General features: G+C 39.9%; 5 protein-coding genes across 6 annotated transcripts; 3 read left to right on the forward strand and 2 right to left on the reverse strand.

Moving 5' to 3' along the window:
* Positions 1 to 318: 318 nt before the first annotated feature.
* Positions 319 to 3,706, forward strand: LOC9314167 (exocyst complex component SEC15A). Of its 2 annotated transcripts, none has more exons than XM_002876330.2 (2): positions 319 to 507; positions 1,128 to 3,706. In XM_002876330.2, exon 2 carries the CDS (start codon positions 1,129 to 1,131, stop codon positions 3,499 to 3,501), a length of 2,373 nt encoding a protein of 790 aa, XP_002876376.2. In that variant the 5' UTR covers positions 319 to 507; position 1,128; the 3' UTR covers positions 3,502 to 3,706. The 2 variants fall into 2 exon arrangements, with proteins under 2 accessions (XP_002876376.2, XP_020880042.1); XM_021024383.1 differs by lacking the exon at positions 319 to 507 and adding an exon at positions 536 to 721.
* A 145-nt stretch (positions 3,707 to 3,851) lies between these two features.
* LOC9312445 (psbP domain-containing protein 6, chloroplastic) lies at positions 3,852 to 5,168 on the forward strand. The gene is made up of 3 exons (XM_002876331.2): positions 3,852 to 4,225; positions 4,436 to 4,752; positions 4,854 to 5,168. Exons 1-3 carry the CDS (start codon positions 3,925 to 3,927, stop codon positions 5,022 to 5,024), a joined length of 789 nt encoding a protein of 262 aa, XP_002876377.1. The 5' UTR covers positions 3,852 to 3,924; the 3' UTR covers positions 5,025 to 5,168.
* Positions 5,169 to 5,262: 94 nt separating this feature from the next.
* On the reverse strand, positions 5,263 to 8,958 carry LOC9312446 (bZIP transcription factor 49). Its single transcript, XM_002878053.2, has 2 exons — positions 5,981 to 8,958; positions 5,263 to 5,847 (listed from the first exon to the last, which is right to left on the reverse strand). Exons 1-2 carry the CDS (start codon positions 7,458 to 7,460, stop codon positions 5,429 to 5,431), a joined length of 1,899 nt encoding a protein of 632 aa, XP_002878099.1. The 5' UTR covers positions 7,461 to 8,958; the 3' UTR covers positions 5,263 to 5,428.
* An 8,123-nt stretch (positions 8,959 to 17,081) lies between these two features.
* On the forward strand, positions 17,082 to 19,432 carry LOC9314169 (cAMP-regulated phosphoprotein 21). Its single transcript, XM_021025027.1, has 4 exons — positions 17,082 to 17,450; positions 17,972 to 18,602; positions 18,705 to 18,966; positions 19,169 to 19,432. The coding sequence occupies exons 1-4, from the start codon at positions 17,330 to 17,332 to the stop codon at positions 19,217 to 19,219; spliced, it is 1,065 nt and encodes a 354-aa protein (XP_020880686.1). The 5' UTR covers positions 17,082 to 17,329; the 3' UTR covers positions 19,220 to 19,432.
* Positions 19,433 to 19,434: 2 nt separating this feature from the next.
* Positions 19,435 to 24,349, reverse strand: LOC9312447 (calmodulin-interacting protein 111). Its single transcript, XM_021025026.1, has 11 exons — positions 23,898 to 24,349; positions 23,659 to 23,805; positions 22,757 to 23,556; positions 22,311 to 22,515; positions 21,968 to 22,175; positions 21,384 to 21,874; positions 20,489 to 20,915; positions 20,325 to 20,405; positions 20,043 to 20,233; positions 19,775 to 19,953; positions 19,435 to 19,694 (listed from the first exon to the last, which is right to left on the reverse strand). Exons 1-11 carry the CDS (start codon positions 24,192 to 24,194, stop codon positions 19,643 to 19,645), a joined length of 3,078 nt encoding a protein of 1,025 aa, XP_020880685.1. The 5' UTR covers positions 24,195 to 24,349; the 3' UTR covers positions 19,435 to 19,642.
* Positions 24,350 to 24,424: the final 75 nt, after the last annotated feature.

The following is a 24,424-nucleotide window of genomic DNA, read 5'->3' on the forward strand; positions in this document are numbered from 1 at the left end:
CTAAATACTACAAAAATCTTTGACAAGTGCCTTTTTTTTTTTTTTTTTTTTAGTTAACTACTACATTGAAATAGTAAAAAAAAAAACTTTTAAATGGTTGGAAGACGGAAAGAACTAATAAACCGTTCAAAATTTAAGGACCGGTAACAAATCGTTGTAGACCAATTTTGTTGTCTTTCAGAAGAACAGTTTTTAGCTTACTAAATAATTTTATGATTCTAAATTTTATGAATAATGAACCCAAAAAAAACAGGTTTGTCAAGACGAAATCATTGATTAGTGTGAGTGATTACACTTGTTTTTCTTAAATCAGCGATGGTACCGAACCGGTCATACCGATTTGAACCCTAAATTAACAATCTCTTGGCTTTTGCATAGTGAACACTGAGAAAACCAAAAGCAACTCAGCAATCTATCTATCTCCTTCATCGGGCGGGCGACTTGGTCTTCTTCTTCATCGTTCGCTGTCTTTGTCCGATCCATCTCGCCTCTTCCTTCCATCTATCGGTTAGATCTTCAGCTCGATTATCTTGTTTTTTTTTCTTCTTCTTCTTAGATTGTGACCATTTCTATGCGTTAACGATCACGCTTGATGATCATATCACTTTCTTCTCTTACCCATTTCTATGCGTTAATTTTAAGGGTTTCCTTCTTCATTTCGTGTATTAAACTTTGATCTGGCGAAATGCAGAAATTCTCATTGCGAGATAGGGTTTTTTAGGTTCGTTGATTGTGGATCCTATTTCCTGCCATTGTTGATTTTGTTATATAGATTTAGGGTTACCAATCTGGGAAAAGTCTTTGCTTTAAAACTCTTTCTTATATTTTCCGTTGCTCAGGTTTCTGATTCCTATATTTTCCTGTAAAATTTTCCTTTAATGGCAATCGAAATCTCCAATTTTTTACGATTTCTATTGATTCTATACTGCAGATGATTTTTTTCCAGTTTTGGCTCATTGCTTGTCAATAAATCTCGTCTGGGTTTTCGAAATTGTTTCAGTTACTGCTATTTGTTTGATCGACATCTAATTCATTCTTCTTGAGTAGTTACTATACATCAAATAGCTTTGAAGACAATATTATACCATCATGCCCTCATTTTTTCCTTGATAATGCTTTTCTCTCAGAATGATGGAGGCCAAACCAAAAAGGAGGATTGTTACAGAGAATGGAGATACAGGGGAGGATTTAGTTCTTGCTACATTGATTGGAAACGGAGATGATGTGGGTCCTCTTGTTAGGCATGCTTTTGAAATGGGGCGGCCTGAGCCTCTCGTTCATCAGCTCAAAAACGTGGCGAGGAAGAAGGAAGCTGAAATCGAGGATCTATGCAAGACCCACTATGAAGAATTCATTGTTGCGGTTGATGAGCTCCGTGGTGTGCTAGTTGACGCTGAAGAGCTTAAGAGTGACCTTGCAAGTGACAATTTCCGCTTGCAAGAAGTTGGTAGTGCCTTATTGGTAAAGCTGGAAGAGCTTCTCGAGTCTTATGCAATCAAGAAGAATGTAACCGAAGCTATTAAAATGTCAAAGATCTGCGTTCAAGCGCTGGAGTTGTGTGTTAAATGTAATAGTTACATATCTGAAGGCCAGTTTTACCATGCCCTGAAAACCATGGATTTGATTGAGAGGAGTTACCTGAAGCTTATCCCACTTAAGGTTCTAAAGTTGGTTATAGAGAGAAGAATTCCAGTGATCAAGACACACATTGAGAAAAAAGTGTGCAGCCAATTTAATGAATGGCTTGTTCACATTAGGAGTTCCTCAAAAAATATTGGACAGACTGCTATTGGCCTCACCGCTTCAGCTCGCCAGAGGGAAGAAGAAATGCTGGAACGTCAGAGGAGAGCAGAGGAACAAAACACTGGGGGTTTGGGAGAATTGGCATACACTTTAGATGTTGAAGATTCGGAACAAGATTCTGTTTTAAAGTTTGATCTCACACCTCTGTATCGAGCTTATCACATCCACACTATTCTTGGAGTCCCAGAACGATTTCGTGACTATTACTATGAGAATAGGCTACTGCAGCTCCAATCAGATCTGCAGATCTCTTATACACAGCCATTTGTGGAATCATACCAAACATTTCTAGCCCAGGTTGCAGGATATTTCATTGTGGAGGATCGGGTGATTAGGACAGCTGGAGATTTCTTATTGGCGGATCAAGTTGAGACAATGTGGGAAACAGCCATTTCCAAAATTGTAGCGATATTGGAGAACCAATTTGCCAGAATGGATTCGCCTACTCATCTGCTTTTGGTGAAAGATTATGTAACTCTCCTTGGCACAACCCTTAGACAGTACGGTTATGAAGTGGGTCCAGTTCTTGATGCCCTTGACAAGAGCCGAGATAAATACCACGAGCTTCTTCTTGAAGAGTGTCGAAAGCAAATCGTGACTGCTATTACAGAGGACACTTATCAGCAGATGGTAATCAAGAAGGAAGCTGACTATGAAAACAATGTCTTGTCGTTTAATCTTCAGACCTCAGACATTATGCCGGCTTTCACTTACATTGCGCCGTTCTCTTCTATGGTGCCAGATGTTTGCCGCATCATCAGGTCATACATAAAAGGATCTGTTGATTACTTGTCATATGGAGTGAACACTAACTTTTTCAGTGTTCTGAGGAAGTACCTTGACAAAATCTTGATTGATGTATTGAACGAAGTTATCCTCGAGACGATTAGCAACAATTCAATTGGTGTATCTCAAGCTATGCAGATTGCAGCGAACATATCTTTCCTCGAAAAGGCCAGTGACTATTTTCTCCGGCATGCAGCTCAACTTTGTGGCATCCCAAGCCGATCAGTTGAGAGGCCTCAAGCTAGTTTAGCTGCAAAGGTTGTCCTCAAAACATCAAGAGACGCAGCCTATCTTGCTTTGTTGAATGTGGTTAACACCAAGTTGGACGAGTTCATGAAACTCACAGAAAACGTAAACTGGACTACAGAGGAAATGCCACAAGGGCCGCACGAGTACATAAACGAGGTTGTTATATACCTCGAGACTGTAATGTCAACGGCACAACAGATCCTCCCAATGGATGCCTTATACAAAGTTGGAGTTGGGGCTATCGAGCATATCTCAAACTCCCTCGTCTCTACATTCCTCAGCGATAGCATCAAGAGATTCAATGCTAATGCAGTCTCGGCCATTAACCACGATCTGAGAGTGATAGAAAACTTTGCTGATGAGAGATATCACTCAAGTGGGTTAAACGAGATCTACAAAGAAGGAAGCTTTAGAAGCTATCTAGTTGAAGCTAGGCAGCTGATAAACCTGTTGTCGAGTAGCCAACCCGAGAACTTCATGAACCCGGTGATTAGAGAGAGGAACTACAACACTTTGGATTACAAAAAAGTGGCTACGATCTGCGAGAAGTTTAAGGATTCTGCAGACGGGATATTCGGAAGCCTGGCAAATAGAAACACAAAGCTGACAGCTAAAAAGAAATCGATGGACATGCTCAAGAAGAGACTCAAGGAATTTAACTGATTCTCTATAAACACTAGTAGGTCCTGACCTCCCACTCACATCGTCATCATCGTCATCATCCTTTAGCTTTACTATTCCCTTAATTTGCTTCTTCTGGTTAACCTCTAATCTTGTTTATGTCCTTCTTCTTTTTCTCTGTTTCTGTTCTATGACCCAATTCATTAATCAATTTCAGTTTTGTCCTAATCGACAAAATTCATCTTAATGGCTCAGGATTAATCTTTAGTGTAGCATGAATTGATAATCCAAGCTAAAAAAAGCTTCTAGATAGCTTTTAGATTCTAATTTGAAAAAAGTTGCACTCTTGTAAATCTATTTGTGTGGACCGGAGACTCCAAGTCACCTTATCCAAAGTGTCACCAAAACCTGAAAACTTTCAACCTCAAAAAATCCAAATTTGTGCTTTGTATTCCGACAAAAAAAATGGCGACTGCATCTCTAGTTCTGACATCTAAAGTCTTCTCTGTCTCTTCGAAATGCTCAGCTTTGATTAAAGCAAGGACTGGCGTAGTTGTTGCATCGGCGCAACAGCAACAACAGCCAAGAAGGAGAGAGCTGCTGCTGAAATCGGCAGTGGCGATTCCGGCGATTCTGCAATTGAAGGAAGCTCCGATATCGGAGGCGCGTGAAGTGGAAGTTGGATCATACTTACCTCCGTCGCCGTCTGATCCTTCCTTCGTCCTCTTCAAAGCCAAACCTTCAGATACTCCTGCTCTCCGCGCAGGTGATGCCTAATCCCACTCTTCCTGTTCTGCATTGTCCGTCAACTATTTGATTACATTGGTTTTGACTTTTGACTATCAATCTAAACAAAGTTAAGTTGCGTAATTTAGTTAGTGTTGGTGAATTACTAAGTTCAGTTTAGTTACCGTTTGATATGATTGGTGTTATTAACTTTTAAATTAATGATCTTTGAAATCTAGTCTGGTTGCAGGAAATGTTCAGCCCTATCAGTTTGTTCTACCTCCGAACTGGAAACAGTTGCGAATAGCCAACATTTTATCAGGTAACTACTGCCAACCGAAATGCGCAGAGCCATGGATCGAAGTGAAGTTTGAGAACGAGAAGCAAGGCAAAGTTCAAGTAGTTGCATCTCCTTTGATCCGCTTAACCAACAAACCAAATGCAACCATTGAGGATATCGGTGAGCCTGAGAAAGTGATTGCTTCTCTTGGTCCTTTTGTCACCGGAAACTCTTATGACTCTGATGAACTTTTGAAGACTTCAATCGAAAAGATTGGAGATCAAACGGTAAATGACACAACAAGTGGCTGCTTCTCTGACTGATCAATCATTGAGGAAAGTTTCTGATCATTTTTTTGGTTTACGTCTTCTTGTGTTTTTTATGACAGTACTATAAGTATGTGTTGGAGACACCATTTGCGCTCACGGGAAGTCACAATCTTGCAAAAGCGACAGCAAAGGGAAACACGGTGGTTCTGTTTGTCGTGAGTGCTACTGAAAAGCAATGGCAGAGCTCACAGAAGACTCTTGAAGCCATTCTTGATTCTTTTCAACTGTAATTCCTGAGTTATTGTTGAGACTCTGAACTCAAGAAACCATAGAGAAAACGGTATGTGTGAAGTGAGTATCTGTGTAGTACAATTAACTCGGATTCTTTTTTACTATAAATTTGAGCTACAACTCGGATTTACATAGTTTTTTACCATTTGTTTTGCTCAGTTGTACTACCAGATCGAGACAGTTCTCAGTGATATTTTTGCTCAGCATGTCTCTATGCTCTAATCGTTAAACATTGGATAGTGAATAGGCGTGATTGTATAACTTTCTCGGGTTATTAAAGATCAAAAGATTACAGGGCTAGGATTTCTGTATATTGTTTCAAAACCGAAAAACTGTACAAGATAGATTCTGACACATCGTGTGGGAAATTCCCTCTACTTGCGGTTTCTACATACAGAGCAAGTCAAGTGCTCACGAGATGAGGGACTTCTGGCCGTGGAAGAATGCAGGAGTATGTTACATACTTCACATCGTCCACAAGCAAGACTATGAAAACTGGAGACAGTGATTTTGTTCCTCCCATCATCTCATCGATGTCTCCATCCCCGCCTTCTCTGGGATCAACAAGCACAGATACAACCATTGACGGGGCAGGCTTGGTGTCCTGGAAGTTCTCTTTGCTAGAGCACTTATGATCTTTGGTAAGATTAAAATCAGATGCTGAAAGACCACCATGGAGGATTCTTCTGTTCTTTTTCCCCTTGTGAGTATCAGTGTTCTTAGATTGTTCAGTAGGTGGAGAAGCAGGCATGATGGATCCTGAGGTTGAGGAGACATCAAACTGAAACACTTCGGTGCACATCCCCGAACTGAACATTGGCCCTATCAGTGGATACATTTAACAAAAATAGGTGTTATATATGCAAATGGAAACGATTCAGCTCACTATTCTAGCTAAAAGATTGCTCTTTATGTCTCAAGGGGAGAATCAGGGACATTGGAAACTAATGAATACCTGCAACACCTTCACGAAACCATTGCTGCATTTGACCATTGGCTGTTGTTAATTTGAGTTGTTCTTTCAAAGCATCATCAGAACCAGAAGATGACAGGGCTTTCGGCGTTTCGCTATAGAGGTGCTTAGACATATCCATGGTCCTTGTGGAGTCAGGTAAAGGCATTGCAGGAGAAATAATCCCTTTAGTAGTAGTTGCTACACCGCTTTTGCCTTCTTTGTTCTTTGTTTCAGAATCCCTGGCTTTCTCGCTCGCCAAAACAGAATGAATAATCAAATTTCCATCGATCTTGACAAGCTTTTCATTCCTCGGGACAAATAGCGATGCAACTAGAGGTTCACTACTATTTCGAGGAGGCCCCAAGTTCCCTGTCTCAGATACGTTTCTTCTCACTCCTTGATCAGAATCTCCCCCACAATGTGCTCTATTACTATCAACAACCAAAACTCTTCCTCTAGACTGATCATAAACCCCGTAGTTAGACTTATACTCGCCATAGCTAATGTTCACAATGGGAGCCAATGCACAAAACAGAAATAGACAAAACAGAAGACCAAGAACACTAACACTAGCAACCTTCTTGAACTTCTTCACCTTAGCCACAGAGTGTTGTGGTTTCAACCGAGGAATAGGAAGTAAAGGCACTTGAGAACCTTGCGGTTTAACCATATAAGCCGGATACGGTATCCACGGATAAGCCATTGGAGCCAACGGTGGATACATCGATGGTTGACACATGCCATTTCTGGGGCCCATCTGCTGCCTCAAAGTAACATTCTCAGCCATGAAATAAGACATCTTACTGCTCAATTCCGATATAGTGGAGTGCATGTTCTTAACTTTATCTTCAAGCTCCTCCACGTAATGTTTCTTCCTCTGTCTTGAAAGGTGAGCACTTTCACGGTTTCTAATCAGTCTCACTTTCTTCTTCTCATCATCTTCTTCATCACCACCTGTGACAACACTTGCAAAGCCATCTTGATCCAATGTCCTGTACTTATTGTTCCTAGATTCTTCACGTGAATCTTCTTGAATCTCTTTTTTCCTCTTCGCAGACTCTTGTGCCGATAAACTCAAGCTCTGAGTAGTACCGGAACGATCAGAATCCCCAGGCGATTCCCTATCGCAGTAGATTGGAGTAGATATTAACACGCCATTGGTATTCTTCTCCGTTTCTTCTTTAACACAATCGCCTGAAAGTTCCGACGCCGGCGTAAAATCACCGGACATTTCTCGAGCGTCAACAGGAATGGCGAAAGATTCGTTCTTAGGGGGGAAGTAGAGATCGTCTTCTGAAGTAAACTGGAAGTCTCCGTCCCCGTCGTCGTCATCGATCAAAAACCTCAGATCAGAGATCGAGTTCCCAACTTGATCGGAGCTAGAATTGCAGAAATTGTCAAACGAAGAAGGAGGGATCGTGATGGAATCGAAATCGGAAGAGAAGGTAAGATAAGTGTCCTCCAAAACAGGTTCCGCCATTGTTGGAAAGCTTTAAGGTTTAGAGTTACTAAATTGGGGAAGAAGAAGAAGAAGGCTTTATAAGAGAGAAGGACGTTGGTCTCCTTCGGCGCGTGTATTTCACTCAGGATCTGATCAATGCATTGAATGGAAGAGTGTAATAGACGCGCAAGAAAAGGAGCGTGGAAGATATTGGAGTCCATATTCTTGCACGTTGACTGCATTAAGTTGGAGTGATGCAGGGTTTATATGCTCTTTAACGGTTTTTTTTTTTTTTTTTTTTAATATGCATCTCTGACTCTTTCTCTCAAAAACATTTCTATCTTTAGGATTGGATCTTAAAACAAATCTAATCTATTATATATTTAAACTTTGCAATGGAGTCTCTTTGACGTCACGCATGTCTCCTGTCTTCTACCATCATTATTATATATGATTATATGTTGTGGAGCTTAATTTTTTGGATCAGCTATAAAAATCTGACGACCAAGTAAAACCATCAGCCATGTATTGCCCCGTGCATGGAAATACATTTCTGTCGGTAAATAATATTACCCATGAGATGGAATGATGGATGGTAGATGGTGTATCTTTGTGCAATATTTGGTGCAAGTGAATAATGGTTATAAGTTTACAATATAATTTAACCTTACCTGAAAAAACAAACCATAACCTGAAAACCCACAACCAGACCTACTTTGTAATAGGCTAAATAATTGTAGCCTCTAAGTATTAGTGTCTAATACAAACACATTGTGTTCTCGACATGATCCGGAACAGTTCATATTGAAGTAAAGTCGTAACGCCTTCTATCCTTGGGTAAAGTACCTTCGAGGTCAACATACCTCATACTGTTTAGCTTCGGATCATAATATAAGACACGTAACAACTTTTCGTTATAGAGCCTGTACCTCAACTCGCCAAAAACGATCTCACCACCACGAGTAGCACCCAAGAGGCGCCAATTTGAAAAGCCATGCATCTCGTAAAAGAAAATCCTGGACCATCCTTGTGTCTCCTTCTCAGCATCCTTCATAACCCAAAATTTCCATGTCCTTCTTGCAATACACGAATCCTAACTTCCCTTGGTAGTAGTTTACCAGAGTTGAAATGTCATCTGTATATGTTTTGGGGGCTTCGACATGATAAATTTTTTTTTTTTTTTTTTTTTGGGTAAACGACATGATAAATTTTCTCAGATCTAACATCAAAACTCATCAATTTATATCTAGAACTAGAGAGTCTAGAGTTATAACTTGTAGTAGTTTCCCCTCGATAATAAATAGCCCCATTGATGCAAACTGCACCTTCAAATGTAACGTGATGAGATCCAACACCTTGGAGTTTCCTCCACTGCTTCGTCTTGGGATCTCCCAACGTGAAAACTTGACAAGCCTGCTTCCTATAGTCTGATGATAGGAACAATACTTTGTATTGATTCTCGAGAGGGTCGTAACCAAAGAAGCAAGTGCCATAGTGCATCATCTCTGGTAAGTGAAAGGACTGCCTTGTGGTAGGGTTATATATTGAAATTGCTAAGTGTGCTAGTTCTATACGTTTGTATGATGAGAGAGTGTAGCGAGTTCGTTTGTGCATAAAGTAAATGAGACACAAGAGATTTGTTAACGGGGTTCGGTTAACCTACATCCCCGGGACCAAGTCCAGAAACCATTCACTAGAAAAGGCCGCAACCTACAATTGCTATATGGTATCCACCACTCTTTTCTAGAATTACAATGAAAGAAAACTACTACTCCTATTGTCTTTTCCGACGAGTATAGCTTCTCAACAAAACCATCAAAAGATCTCTCTATCTTGTTGATGGGGCGACGTCACACACACATGTGTGCCTCTCTCGATAAACCCTAGACGCGCAAGTCTTCATGTTGCCGTCTCTTGGTATTTATATCAAGTGCCAAAAACCCTAGACAACTTAAGCCACGCTTCAAGTCTCTACAAGAGATTGGGCTTAACTTGAACAATGGCCCACGACCAACGTGGCCGTAACATAACATTATGAAAGACTAAATCTCGTTATGATCTTTCGTTCCAACAGCTTCACACCTGTTCCAACAGCTTCACACCTGTTCCAACAATATCTGCACTTTCAATCTCTCCCTTTTTGACTGAGTTTTACAGCTCAAGCTCTCCATGTTAAGCACGCATACCCATCAGTAATCATGATATAAAAACTCTCCCTTAATCCTATATCATCGTGCTAATATCTGTTCACGGAACTTTCTCAATCTCCCCCTGCTTGAGTGATAAAACTCTGTTAAAACATTAAGTGCAGGATGAGCTTAGTTATACCTGTTTGGGCATAGTCCACTATCAGAAACGCCTTCCCCCTTTGAGGTCTACAGTGATTTTCATCCTCCCAAAGCTTATAGCACAAGAACCTCCAAAACAAAAAGATCCACGTCTGATGTAGATTACCAATCTTTGCTTTCTAACTTGTTAGTTCCATCCATAATGCTGTCTTTATCAGCAACATAATCAATGGCTTTAAAGCACTACTCATCATAATCAAGCATCAAAGGAATCAATACAAACCAAAGCTGCTCCTTGGATTAATATCTTCACGTTTCTCTTCAATTGCAAATCTCACCTGCTTAATTGACAACCAAACTCAACACCAATACATAGTCTTTACCTCAAATCGTCCATATGAGTTAACTACACGGCGGATAACACTCCCCCTACACCACTGCATCACTTTCTCTCCCTGCTTGGATGCTCCTTCATAGAAAAATCACAGTATCTCTGTTACAGACCTCTGTTTCAACTATTCTGTCTTCTCACTTGTGTTTTACATCTCACTTATACATAACCAGTATCTCTCCCTGATTGAGTTGGTAAAACTCTGTGCACAAAGCTTCTTCTTGGAATACATAGAGTTTGTAAAAAGAAAATCCACATCTTGAAAACAAACAACTCAGATTCTTCCAGCGAACACATAAGCTCATGTCATAAGTCAAACTTAGCTGCTTCATTTTATTTTCATTGAAACTTCTCTGTGTGTATCTGAACTAAGATAAATTTCTTTTGACCTTGATCACAACCCTTGAATTACAAGCAAATTTACCATGATCCAACAGTTCATTAGCAGCAAACCGTGCTCCCCCAACAAGCTTCATTCTCATTTAGACCAATAGTTCTGCAAACTGAAACTCAAACTCATACATTGCAACAACATGTAGCACATAGATTCAACTTTCTAAGGCTCCCCCTTGAAACAAGAACCTGTGAATTTCATTGTCGTTCTTTCAACCATTTTTTTTAAACAGATGTGATTTGCAACGGATGTATACCACATGTCTCCCGGATAGCCACTTTTCTAGAACCAAGTCTGAACTCAGAACATTTCTGTAAAACTTCCATACAATTCTTTCTCAGCGCAGCGGAAAAATACGAGAAGCCTTCAAAAAATTGCATACATACTCGTGTAGAAGATAAAGACGAATGATGCTGAATTCATGACCATTAATCAAAGCAGAACTTACTACCTCTTTTTGGTAGTTTTCCTTTCAGCTATCTCCCACCAGCTGATCCAGTGACGTTCTTGAGACTATTGTTTTAACAACTTTCTGTCATATCATCGTTAAATCCCAATTTGCAACCAATCATTGCCCGCTGGCAGTCTTAACGTGAGTAACATTCTTTTTCTCCTTGAGAGAAGATCTCATCCATTCTCATGCAGTGAATCCAAAAACTTGTCCTTGTTGACAAGCATATAACCTCTACCAATCCTTGATTGACAAATGATCTGATGTTGTATCTAACTCAATGTTTCAACAAAACACACATGCTTTCTAGCCTTGTTTCGTTTTGAATCACAGCAAACCATCCTTTGAAACATGCATATCAATTATCGCCACCTGAAACAGAAATCTGCTTGTTTCTTCATCTTTCTGCAAACAACTTTTCTTTTCATCAAACAAGCCTCTTTTCAAACACAAAAGAGCACAGAGTATGTAGAAAGATCAAACTCAGACAATGAAGCCATGTTATCGCTTTGATGATGAAAGCCTAACTCCGTCAGCCATGTGATTCTTTTATATCAAATGAGGGCTTCATAAATTTTGTGCTCTGTCACTTATAATGGAAAGATTCTTTTTCTTGACACTTCATAAGCTTCATTCCAAAAATCTTCAACTTGAAAACAAGAAAACTGCAGATTCCTGAAACTCCTTTGTTATATTTCCACATTCACCAACAATTCTTCTCTAGAATCCTAGAGCCTTAACAAAGAGTAGACTCCTAGCAAGTTGTCCATAATTCTAAAATACACAGAAGCTGAAGACTTCCCAAGAGTAAACTGCCGAACAAGGACTTACAGTAACATGTTAATTCACTTCTTTGGCACAGTAAGCTGAAACAATCTCTTCTAGAATCATTTGCAAGTCACCTTTGCAAGACACAGCTTTAGAGTCTCCGAAATAACTACTCTGAACCGCCATCATTCTACTCTGTCCTCGGACTCCGAATCCAATGCCCTCCTACCAGAATCTAGCTCCGTAAGTCTAGAATATCTTTGCAAATTTTCATTTCATTCCAAGTTTAATTGGTCGACCATTTGATGTCTCCACTATAACTGGTCAGATCTGAAACTTCAGTTGACATGTGCCCGGAACAGATTGAATACGGTCGAATAAAACGCAATCCAACCGTCAAAAAATTAATCCCACCGTTGACACTCAAGACAGTAATAGCAAGAAGCTCACTACCAAGTTTCAGCTCGATCAGATTACTTTTAGGACTCCAATCGTTGTCTCGAAGATCCTATCTCGTAACTGATTTCTGCAATTTTTCAATCCCGAAAAAAAAATACGCTTCCCTCCTTTGATGTTGCAATGTTGATCTTCTTCGCTTCACTCTTCCATGCTTATGTTAAACAAGCTACAACCTCTGAAACAATCTTAATATCCACAAGTATCAGGTTCATTCCACTGAGACAGAATCTTCACACAATCTACACCTTAGTATTGTAATTTGCAGTGGAAACTGAGAGTTAAAGTCTCAAAAACGTTAAGATCCTGATGTTCATCACCCTGAGAAAATGACGTCAACTCATGCCTTCCATGCCTTCCTCAACTTGAAACAATCTGATACCTTAGAGATCTACACCATCAAACTGTTCCTAGAACATATAAGCCAGAGTATACCACAGCGTATGGAAAATGCCCATCTTGACGAAATCTTCATGAACATACGCTTCTTGATCTGTCTTCATGCAGAACACAAACGGAGTAGCAAATCAATCCAGAAAATTATGAAATTTGGTGAAAATATCCACAACAGTCATACCAAGCCACGAGAAAAAACGGATCACGATTTGGGTTTACGGTTTGAAAGTTATGATCAATTATACAAGACAGATCCGGAACGATACAAACCTGCGAGCAGCCAACTTTAAGAGCGATTTTCCATCAAACCACACGGAACCAGAAAATGATCTTTATATCTTTGAAAAGATCTCATTCTCAAGTTTTCAGAACATCTTTCAGAGATAAAATCCGAGGTCTGTATACCCAAAGAAAACGAAGAACCAAGAATCAACCATGAGAATATTCTTTCGACCTTGCTCACCAACCTTTGTAGACTTTTCATGTTATCTTGTTTCATTACTGTCTTCTACAGTATTCTGATGAGACCTTTCATTACCAGTAGATTTCCCATGAACCTTCTTCTCGATTCCATAAACGCAAATAGGCTAGTTGTTTCAATTTCTGAAAATTCTTGAGTTTTCGCTTTAACCTTCGAAAATTTTCTCTTGAAATTGCTGTTGCCGTTGAGCTTCTCCATTATAAAATTCTTCTTTCTTATCCGATAGCGACAAGCACAGATGCAATCCCGATCAACAGTAACACAGCCTCCAACATGTACGTCATAACCAGAATCGCCTCCATCACTGATTAATTGCAGAGTTCTGAAAAATTCATCTTTGTTTATATTCTCTCCATGAATCTCCTACAATATCAAGCAACTCTTCTACAATGAAGCACTTAATCCAGACCCATCTGTCTTGGTTCATCTCTGTCACGTCCATAATTAAAACAAACTCATGTGTCTCTGTCAACGGACCAATTTCTTTCCTGGTGATCCCATTCTTCATTGAACCTCCGACGACGCATCATAAAAATGCAAGTTTTCTTTTTCTTCATACCAGACGACAAGCATTCTTGTTTAACTCCGATCCGCTTCACTTTTTTGTTCAGAAGCTTAAGCTTTTGGTTTCAACATTCATCTCCCCCTTGTTGATTGTGTGTCTCAATAAGGCAAAAAGCCGGGACGAGACACATACAACAACACAAAACCAAGAAAGCTTATCAACTGAAGCAAACTTCTGACCTTCCAAAATCTGACACACTCAATTTCTGCTCCAAAGAACCATTAAATCCAAAGCCAGCCAACATGTCGACAATAGAGACGACAAGCATATACACCCGAAGCCAATTTTCTTCTCTGCAACCGAGAATCACCAGTACCGCTTAATACATTTATCTTCTAGTTAGTATAAAAACTGCAACAGACAAGGCTTGCAGCGAGGGAGACTTTAAACAAAAATCCTCAAATTTCAACCTCTTTTTCTGATAGTCATCATAGAAGAAAAGATCCGAAATGGCCAATTAAAGAAGACCAAAAATATGATCTAATGGCAGCTTGTTTAAATTTGAGAAATCAGCTCAAGAGATTGAGCTTCCAACGATAAACTTCATGACTGTAAGACACTTCATTTCTTGAATCTTTCTTTAGAGGTCCATGTCTTATATGTGTTGACATCTCAATCAGGAGCTCCAACTCAAGAGATTTTAATTTTGCTTTTCAAATGCCCAAATTAATGCCAGCAATGACCACCAAGACTTGAGACAATTTTCATAACTAGAAATCCCATCATAGGAGAGCTCCATCACCGCTAATCTTAACTATGGATCTTGTTTTCTCCTCCATGGTTTTAGAAACTTTGCTTTTCTAGATCACAAGATTCTAACTGTGACTTGAGAGACGATCTTCCTTTTCACCGATTTTTTAATTTCCTCAATAGCATAACCAATTTTTTGCAGTGCCAGAAGCTTGAACTTTCCACCGATTGCTGCACGTGAGTCTAAACAGAATTTTCTCCAAGATCAAAATTTATTAATCCTCTTCTTTTCAATGTAAGTTTGTAGACAGCCTTCTGATCTCATAATCATATCAGATCACTTCATGAATTCTTCTTCTTTCAAGACCTTGAAGCTTTGATTAAATTCTGAGATGACCTCGTTTTCCTCACAGAGAAGATTCTTACACATCATCTTTATAATGAGACCATCATTCACTGAAACACATGATGTTGACAATGTCCGGATGTTGACCGTTGACATCGTACACCACTACTTCACTATGTAGCTCTAATAGACTTCAATTGTTCAAAGCAGAACATGATAGAAGCATGAAGAACTGCTAACATCATCTTTATCTCGCGGATCTGCTCCATCATGTCTACCATGCCTGTATCTTTCTCTTGGCCAAGATCAAGACCTCACACCATAAATCTTCGTCTCTCTTTACCCTCAGAGACGCAGAACCAAGACGCACTCCAGATTCCGATCAGCAACTATGAGCAACCGACAACGATTTCTTTGCCAACAATCCTCTCTGGAACCAACGGAGCTGACAACCTTATATCTTCTTTCACTTAGATCTTTCACAAGACTAGAAGAGAAATCGAACTCTCTTTTTATTCCAATCTGTTACAAATCCAACTCAATTAGAAAGACTAGATTCATTGTGTTTCACGTTCTTCCCCACGAACATGCGTGGCATCAAACTAGAGCGAGCTGATTCAATCCCATGTTAATCCGAAACACAAAACACGAATCATAACCCACAACAATTGATCAATTTGACACCGGAGATACAGCTTCTATACCTTATACACTGTCCTCTCTCTTCAACGGGCAGTTAACTCCTTAGCTCTTATGTCTTACTCGAAAGCTTGAAAACCTCTCTTAAACAGAAGACTCGATATACTCGCTAAGAGAGTGGGCTTTTTATGGGCCTTATTTGATTAAATTTGGAACTGGGCCGAGATTCTCTAACAAACTCAACTCAAAAAAAATTTCCTCTCCTCGTCAATGCTTCCGCAACACTATTCCGATCAACAACCACTCCTCTAAATCTCTGCAATTTTCGGCGGTTACTTTGTCACCAAACTTAGACTCTCGAATCCATCATACCTAAGAACCTGAGATAATCCCAAATCATAAACGCTTGAAGCTTGTCGTAACGTTCCCAAATTAATTCTCTTCTTAAACGTTCATGAACATGTTTCTTCTTTCTCTCTGCTAGCCACACATCCAGGACCATACCCGAAACGAGAACGGATCTCTGTCGAGAACCCGCTCTGATACCAATTGAAATTGCTAAGTGTGCTAGTTCTATACGTTTGTATGATGAGAGAGTGTAGCGAGTTCGTTTGTGCATAAAGTAAATGAGACACAAGAGATTTGTTAACGGGGTTCGGTTAACCTACATCCCCGGGACCAAGTCCAGAAACCATTCACTAGAAAAGGCCGTAACCTACAATTGCTATATGGTATCCACCACTCTTTTCTAGAATTACAATGAAAGAAAACTACTACTCCTATTGTCTTTTCCGACGAGTATAGCTTCTCAACAAAACCATCAAAAGATCTCTCTATCTTGTTGATGGGGCGACGTCACACACACATGTGTGCCTCTCTCGATAAACCCTAGACGCGCAAGTCTTCATGTTGCCGTCTCTTGGTATTTATATCAAGTGCCAAAAACCCTAGACAACTTAAGCCACGCTTCAAGTCTCTACAAGAGATTGGGCTTAACTTGAACAATGGCCCACGACCAACGTGGCCGTAACATAACATTATGAAAGACTAAATCTCGTTATGATCTTTCGTTCCAACAGCTTCACACCTGTTCCAACAGCTTCACACCTGTTCCAACAATATCTGCACTTTCATATATAACTACCTTCAACTTCAAACCAGAGAAACAACAAATCAAGCCGCGAACGTATTGCCCCAATCTCCCAGGCATTGATATTTCTGCTTCTATGTCAGTATTTGGAGGGCAAGTAGACGACAAGGCTAAGAAACATTCCACGTAGGGGCCTGGAGCGACGTCGAAGATGAAATGGGCATCACGAGGAGGCTGAGTCAGAGATCGAGTGACTATCGACTCTATGAAGTCTCTACGACTGCTGATAATGGATGACCACAGCTTCGACACACATTGGAACCTCACTAGAGATTTCGCCGGGAGTTTTTTTAGTATCTCTACGGTCAGATCCAGAGGAATATCAATAACTCCGCCGTGAAGAAGTCGTTTCGGCGAGGGTGAGGTCTCATGGCAATTCTCTTCGCGTCCTCTCTTCATCATTATCTGTTTTGTGAACCCTAGACTGATTAGGAACTTAAACAATAAAATTCTTCTCTTCGTGTCTTGTCTTCATCACTTCTGTTTGGTTTTGTGTGAAACCCTAGAAAAGAACAACGAGGGCTCTCTATAATCTATTTGCACAAATCTAAAATAATTTATGATTGTGGTACTATATTGTTAAAAAATACTATAATGTAGTAGGAGATATTTATTTTCAATTAAAAGGAAAAAATAATAAAAAGAAGGAAAAAATATAAAGTTTCCTTTCCCTCTCGTTTGCTTTGGCTTCCCGAGAGAGAGAGATAAGATTTGGTTAGCATTCCTCTTGTCTCTCGCCGCTCTCAATATGCTCCGATTTCGATTCTCATCTTCCTCTTGATTTGTCTTCTTCTTCTCTTTGCTGCGGAGAGAAACGGAATCCAAGGGTTTAAGCAAGAGACGCGGCGAGGAAGCTATCCATAACTCTCTAGAAACATCCATTCCCTTTTCTCATGGACGCAGCGTTGCCGGAAACCGCCGTCGGAACCGGTGGTATGGTTATCGGAGATAGTGGATTGAATGTAGATCCTTTTCTGGTTGAGGCTTTGCAGAACTCTCGCCATCGTCTCACGAGTAAGCTCCGTTTTTTTTTTTGTTTGGGTTCTCTGATTCTTGTCGTAAAACCTTATGTCTTGAAATTAGAGCTGATTTTTGTCATGTGGATAAACAAATTTGAAATTTTGCTTGGTGGGTTTATCTGAATTTAGCTGGGCATAGTTAGGTTAATTTAACAGCAATTTGGGGATTTTGCGTTTAAGGAACTGGCTCTCTTCTTAGATGTTTGCGGTTATGTTGGTGCCCATTTCATCTGTACTGTATAATCCATGGTTAATGTTATCAAAGCTGTAAACTTTTATACTCTCCATGGTGTTCAACATTTATAACAAGGAAAGTGATTTATAGAGTTGGCTTTGTTTGCTTCAGTAGTGTTACTTTAATTTACTTAAACTCGGGTACATATATCTCCCTTATCTAGTTTTTTTCTGGTAGTAGCTTAGCTTTTGTGTTATTATCTAGAACTGCCAGTGGTGTGTCCTGGCTTTTGTGTTTTTTGCTACTGTATCTAATCCTTTTTGTTTCTCTTGTTGTGTTAGTTTTGCGGATGGAACTTGATGTTCAAAGGTTGTTGCAGAACCCTGAACAGCAGCAGTTTGAGTTCCAGCATTTTCCTACTTCGTATCTTCGTCTTGCAGCCCATCGTGTTGCTAACCATTATGGACTAGCTACAGCGGTTCAGGAAAGTGGTGCTGACGGAAATGAGAACAGAATCCTTGTGACAAAAACAACAGAGAGCAAATTTCCTTCTGTTCGGTTGTCTGAAATCCCGGTGGCTAAACAATCAGAAAATGATAAGTTTGAGAGCATGAAAGTTTCCATCAAGACTCGACCTTCTAAAGGATCTGGATATGGCGCTGGTGATCTGGAAAAGAAATGTGGTCCTCTTAGGAGTGTTGAAGAGAGGAAAGAAGAGTATGACAGGGCTCGAGAACGCATATTTAGTGGTCTTACTGGTCTTAATAATGATGACTCTTCATCTGAAACTCAGGTGTATAGGAGGAATCCAAGTCTTCTTAACAGAGATGACAAGCAAGTTTCTAAGAATGCTTACGTTGAGGTCAAGAAGAATTTAAGCCTCAGGGAAAGCGGTCCAGCATCTCGTGTTGCAATATTTAGAGATAGAGAGAAAGATCGGTTTGACCCTGATTATGACCGCAGAAACGAAAGGTGAGTAAAGTAGCTGTTAGTTTACTTGCAAAACTATACTAGCGAAAGGCAACAGTCAGTTTCATACATGATGGTTGATGATAATTGTGTGTATGAATGCAGGTACATTAGGAGCCTTCCGGTGAATCAGAACTTCAATCTACCACCCTTCAACATTCAGCAAATACCGACACCATACTATGAAATGGGATTCACTGGATATAACCAAATTCCAAGTACCCCTGTTCCTCTTGGCTTCGGGCCACCTCCAAGCTCTATCATGAGTCCCTATGGCAGTACAATGGATGCAATGTATATGCATTGGCCTAATGCAGCTATGATGTATGCTCATCCGTATGAGCAGTTGAGGAATGGCTCTCTTCAGGTAAATAACATTTTCCCTTTACTCTCTTTGAGATAGCGATCATGGAATGAAACATATTTTCACCACATGTTTAATATTTACTTATGCATAGCTGAGAACTCTTTAAGTAAAGCTCCTCCAAAACAAATGAGAGAGCAAGTGAGTTGGTTTGATACATTGTTTCCAATGGTTGTCTGAAAGCAGTTGTAACTTGTTTCTCCAGGCACAGTTCGTTCAACAACCCTTGAGCTTCGACTACATGCAGAACCGCTAGGTGCTTGTCTCTTTGTCAATCTTTATCTCTGTTTACCAGTTTTCTTGTAGAACTAGGAGCTGTTGTAATGGAAATTTTGGAGTTGTAATGTCAAAATTCAGAATGAAGACACCTTTTGTTCCTTTTACACTTATCAGATTCTGTCTGTTATGGAAACCAATGAACTACTTTTGTGGGTCAAATCATCATCGAAATTCTCTGTTTTGAACTGAATGTTTACTGTCATTGGCTGCAAAAGAGCAGTCCTTTAGGTTTGCATTGCACGAGGTAAAGAATCAGTCTTCCATATCTTTACATTATGCTATTTGTTCTGTTGATTCGTACAAGTCTGTGAGACGCAACAAAAAGCAAAATCTGATTTTTTAACGGAATACGTATGTTAATGATGGAGAATTGCCCAAGTTTGCTGGTATCAACATTTGTTTACGAACCAATGTGGCGGCGAAGAAACATCGCAACTGATTTCAATGGTGTCCTGGAAAAATAATAGCATCAAAGTGAGTAACTTACAACTTCAAATAACCAGAACAGAATGGATATAGAGATATAAGTTACCATAGAGTTCGACTTTTGTTTCCTGGTTGTGTAACCTCCTCTTCTCTTTGTGGATCTGTATGGACAAGTCTTTGGAATTTTTCAGACAGTGCTTTGTAAGACTGAATCTCTGTTGGTTCGATTTGGCTAATTGCAGCTTTCAAATGTCGCATGCTTATTTCCTCCATTTCAAGACTCTCCTGATTGATAAAAGAATGTGAGACCTTTGCGAGAAATTTCAGGCTTGCCACTGAAAACAAGGACTACTATAATAATGAAAAAATCTAACCTCAAGTGCAGCAATAGCTGCTTCTCTGCATATCAATGATATGTCAGCTCCTGTGTAGCCTTTGGTAATGGAAGCGAATTCCTTTAAACAAATATCAGAGCTGCATGGGATTTTACGCAAATGGATTTTGAGTATTGCTTCACGATCAGCTTCATCAGGAGGTCCAACATATAGCAAGCGGTCAAAGCGTCCTGAAACATTATAATATATTCAATTTCACCAAACGAACATTCAAATTTGTTTGTGAAAATCAAAAGAATCAGTGAAAGAAAGTAAATTTACCAGGTCTTAGTAGGGCAGAATCGATCTTGTCTGGCCGGTTTGTAGCAGCAATGACTGTAACACCAACTCTTTGATGCAAACCTGAGTTCCACATTTAAGTAATCAGCTCCCTGCAATTTGACAACTGCATCTAGATATCAATCCAAAGGGTTGTTGTTACTAACCATCGAGCTCCACAAGAAGCTGGCTCATAACTCTGTCTGAAACTGACACCCCATCATTTTCTTTCCCTCTAATGGAGGCAAGACTATCTATCTCATCGAAAAAGATAATGGAGGGGGCATTTGCTCTTGCCTTTGCGAATAGGGACCTAACAGCCTTTTCGGATTCACCAACCCATTTGCTGAATAGTTCTGGACCTTTGACTGCAAGGAAATTCAGCTTGGCTTCAGAAGCTACTGCACGTGCCATAAGGGTCTTGCTACATCCAGGAGGACCAAACATCAGTATCCCACTAGGTGGCCTTGTACCTATTCTCTTGAATGCGTCCTGATGTTTTTGAGGCCATTCTACTGCTTCCATTAACTGATTTTTCACCTCATTTTGGCCACCAACATCTTCCCAGTTAACTTTAGGAACCTCTAATATCACCTGAGAGTTGCATACCAATCAGAAATTAGACTATCTATAGCTCAGCAATTAGACTATCTATAGAGTAAAGTCTGATTTAGCACTGGAACATCTCTAAATAAAAAGCTCTAGGTAACAGAAAAATGAATTTTAAAAGAAAACTACCAACACACTGGACCAACGACTGTTTGATTATAAGAAAAATCCAAAACTGAAAAATGTTAAAGTTCCTATTCAAACCAGAAGATATCCGAGGAAGTGACATAAATTAAAGCCAATAGGTTGTACCATAACAGTATAATGATATAAGTGTTTTCATTCATGCAATTTGATATATGACATGAATAAACTTAAGTAATCATCATCTCAAGCAGATCAGAAAAACTAGAGAAAATGAGTCAGAATGAGGGGAACAATAATCCGAAGAGTTGGAATAGCTCATCATAAAGTCAGCTAAATTTCCTAGGAGGAAAAAAAAAATGCCCATACCTCTCGCATGGCACTAGGTCTGATTTTGGTCTTAGCATTTTCAAAATCTTCAAATCCTACACTTAAGGTACGTTCGTCTTCTTTTCTAAGTATCTGTTCCGAACAAGAGTTGCTACTGCTTTGAATATCATCCGCTACTCGGGAGACTGTCCCATTTAAACTAAATGTACGCTGAGCCCCTGAAGTTGTGGGTGAAACTGTTATACATGACGATGCAGAATCCGAACTATCAGATGATATGTCTGACATATTTGTCGAGGACTCAGCAATAGGTGCTTCTTCAAGAGGCAAATTGCTAGAAGAGGAACTCTGATCAAGATGCCGCCTTAAGCAGACAAAGGCTGCCTCACAACACAGTGCAGACAGATCTGCACCAACAAAACCATGTGTTGCCATAGCAAGCTGTTCAATCTGGATGTCTGAAAGTGAATGCCGCATCCCATGGAGAATGACGCGAAGTATATCGGACCGTTGTGCAGAAGATGGTACACCTATTTTATTAAGGAAATAGTTGAACACATATTAGGGAGTAAGAATCTGAACTACATCGAGGATGGTCTATTTTCCACAAGGTCTAGTCTTACCAATTTCAATTTCCCTGTCAAGCCTTCCTGGCCGTCTAAGGGCAGGCTCAATGCTATCAGGCCTATTGGTTGCAGCAATTACAACAACGCCATCACTCCTACTTATTCCATCCATTAAATTCAGTAATGTAGCTACCATCCTCTGAGACAATTCTTCGCCTCCTTCTTTCCGAGCAGGAGCAATGGCATCCAAGTCATCAATGAACACCTTTACAAGAAACAACATTATTCACATCGCAAGCAGCTAACTTGGTAAGATATCTACTGTTGGGGTAATAAGTAAATATTGAAACATCTCGATAAATTTACGTATATAATAAAGAGGAAGGTGCAAAACTCTAACCACAGCTGGTGTAGCATTGCTAGCAGATCTGAAAACCTCATCTAGAGCTTTCTCACTTTCACCCAAATACTGGCTTATAATCTCAGGTCCATTCACAGAGAAAAAGTTGACACCAGAATCGCGGGCAAAGGACCGAGCTAAAGATGTTTTTCCTGTGCCTGGAGGTCCATAAATAAGCACTCCCTTGGTAGGTCGCAAACCAAGACTAAAATGATCATGCCAATTATAAACATACAAATAATTAAAAGTAAAACAAAAATCTAAGAATGTAGTAATATTCACAAAAACTAACAATCAGATGAACAGCAACAGCTTTCATCTAAACCTTCCCAGTGAATCCAAAAAACAGAGAATTGAGCGCAATAGATTTGGCTAATACAGAGTCTCCTAATATATGTGCAGTGGTGAAATAAAAGTCAAAATGCTCAAATAACTGCAATAGTTACCTTGATAAGGAATTCTTTGTGGACGAGGAAACAACTATGTCCCTTAAAATTGCATATTCTTTAGAGAGGCCACCTAACTTTGAGATTTCACATCCCACATTTTCTCCTTCATCGTCTTCATCAAACTGGAGACCTTGCACAGATTTTCTCTCTCGAATTTCAGATGCTAAGTCCAATGTATGATGGAGGTAGACTTTAGTTTCCTGATTGATTATAAAAGCTTGATTTCTCTTGGATGTATCAGATTGCCTTTTATCAGCCCTTTTGACACAGAATATACAGATTTCTGAGAGAATTGGCACAGCCACAAAATTCCCATATAGTAGGCTACATGGGTAAAGCCACGAACTTGCACAAATCTGCAGAAGTTTCTTCGAACTTTCATTGCTCAACACCTCTCGTAGATCAATCGAGCTTTCAGATGAAAACCGCTGCTTGCTACTGAAAACAGAGTCCTGTAAGATTGGTGAAGCCGGAGATTCGGGGCGAGGAGAGCTAAACTTTTGCAAGTTTGATGGTGTCTTAGGGGTTGAATTACCATTTCCGTTCTGCTCGTGAGAACTTTCAAAACCATTTTTAGCTTGTAACATATTCCTGAAGGGAGTCAACTCCAAACACAACTCTTTACAGGCAAGCAGCGATAGATGGTTAACATCATCACTGAGCGATCCACCATTCCCGTGGAATTGATCACTTAAAGAAGGTCCACTAACAGGATAAACAAAAACAGTCCTGCCTGAAACAGGACAACCAAGCCCATAGCAAAGATTCAATGAAATACGAACAGCATCCTTCAAAACCTGCAGGAATTTGAAAAATGCAAGAAGTTTGAAATCTTTCTTCCAACCAAGGAAAAAAAAATCAGAACGCAAAGTTCACTTCCAATCAAAACCATATCTGACCCTAGAAGAAGAGAAAACGGTGGCAAGCACAAAATAGTTCCCTGGTTCATCAGCAATCCTACTCTCCTTGTCATCTCCATATTCAGATTTAATCAAGCTGAGTGGGAAACTTCTCGAAAATCTACTCTCCGGAGAAGCCAGTGATACCTATCATTAGCATTTCAAAGCTTGAAAAAGGATCAAAATTTGCAATCATCGAGTGTTAATTCGGTATGAAGAGCTCAAAGAAGAAAGCTTACCGATACAGTAGAACCAGGACTGAGAGAAGCAGCGACCATTGAAGTTTCCGATAACCAAATCTTAGAACCTCTGATGGACTCTGATGCAACATCGGCTACTCTTCCAATGATTGCAGATTTTCCGAGAAGAGAAGGAAACGCAGCTGACGCTTCTTCAATACTGCGCCTAAGTTCTTCTTCGTTGATAAAGTCTGTATCTCGACTCGTTGTTGAAGACGCCGGAGTTCTTGGAGACGCAGGCGGTTCCGAATTGGATAGCCGAGATGGCGTCCTCGACTGCTTCTTCTTCGAAGGCATCTACAGCTTTTGCTTATCTACACTCCGGAGTAAAAAGCAAAATTGTTTCCAGTTACAATTAATAATGTTACAGAACGCCGGCGATCCTCGCCGGAGATAAGGAGCCGAGAGGAAAAACCTTCAATTTCTCCAACTTAGGGTTTAATTTGGGCTGAGAAATGAAACCAACCAAAGCCCTTTTCTTTTGACTGAATGAGCCCAAGCCCAAATATAGTTTTAGTTGCAGCCTA

This window comes from Arabidopsis lyrata, assembly GCF_000004255.2.
Source record: "Arabidopsis lyrata subsp. lyrata unplaced genomic scaffold ARALYscaffold_5, whole genome shotgun sequence".
Lineage (NCBI taxonomy): Eukaryota > Viridiplantae > Streptophyta > Magnoliopsida > Brassicales > Brassicaceae > Arabidopsis > Arabidopsis lyrata.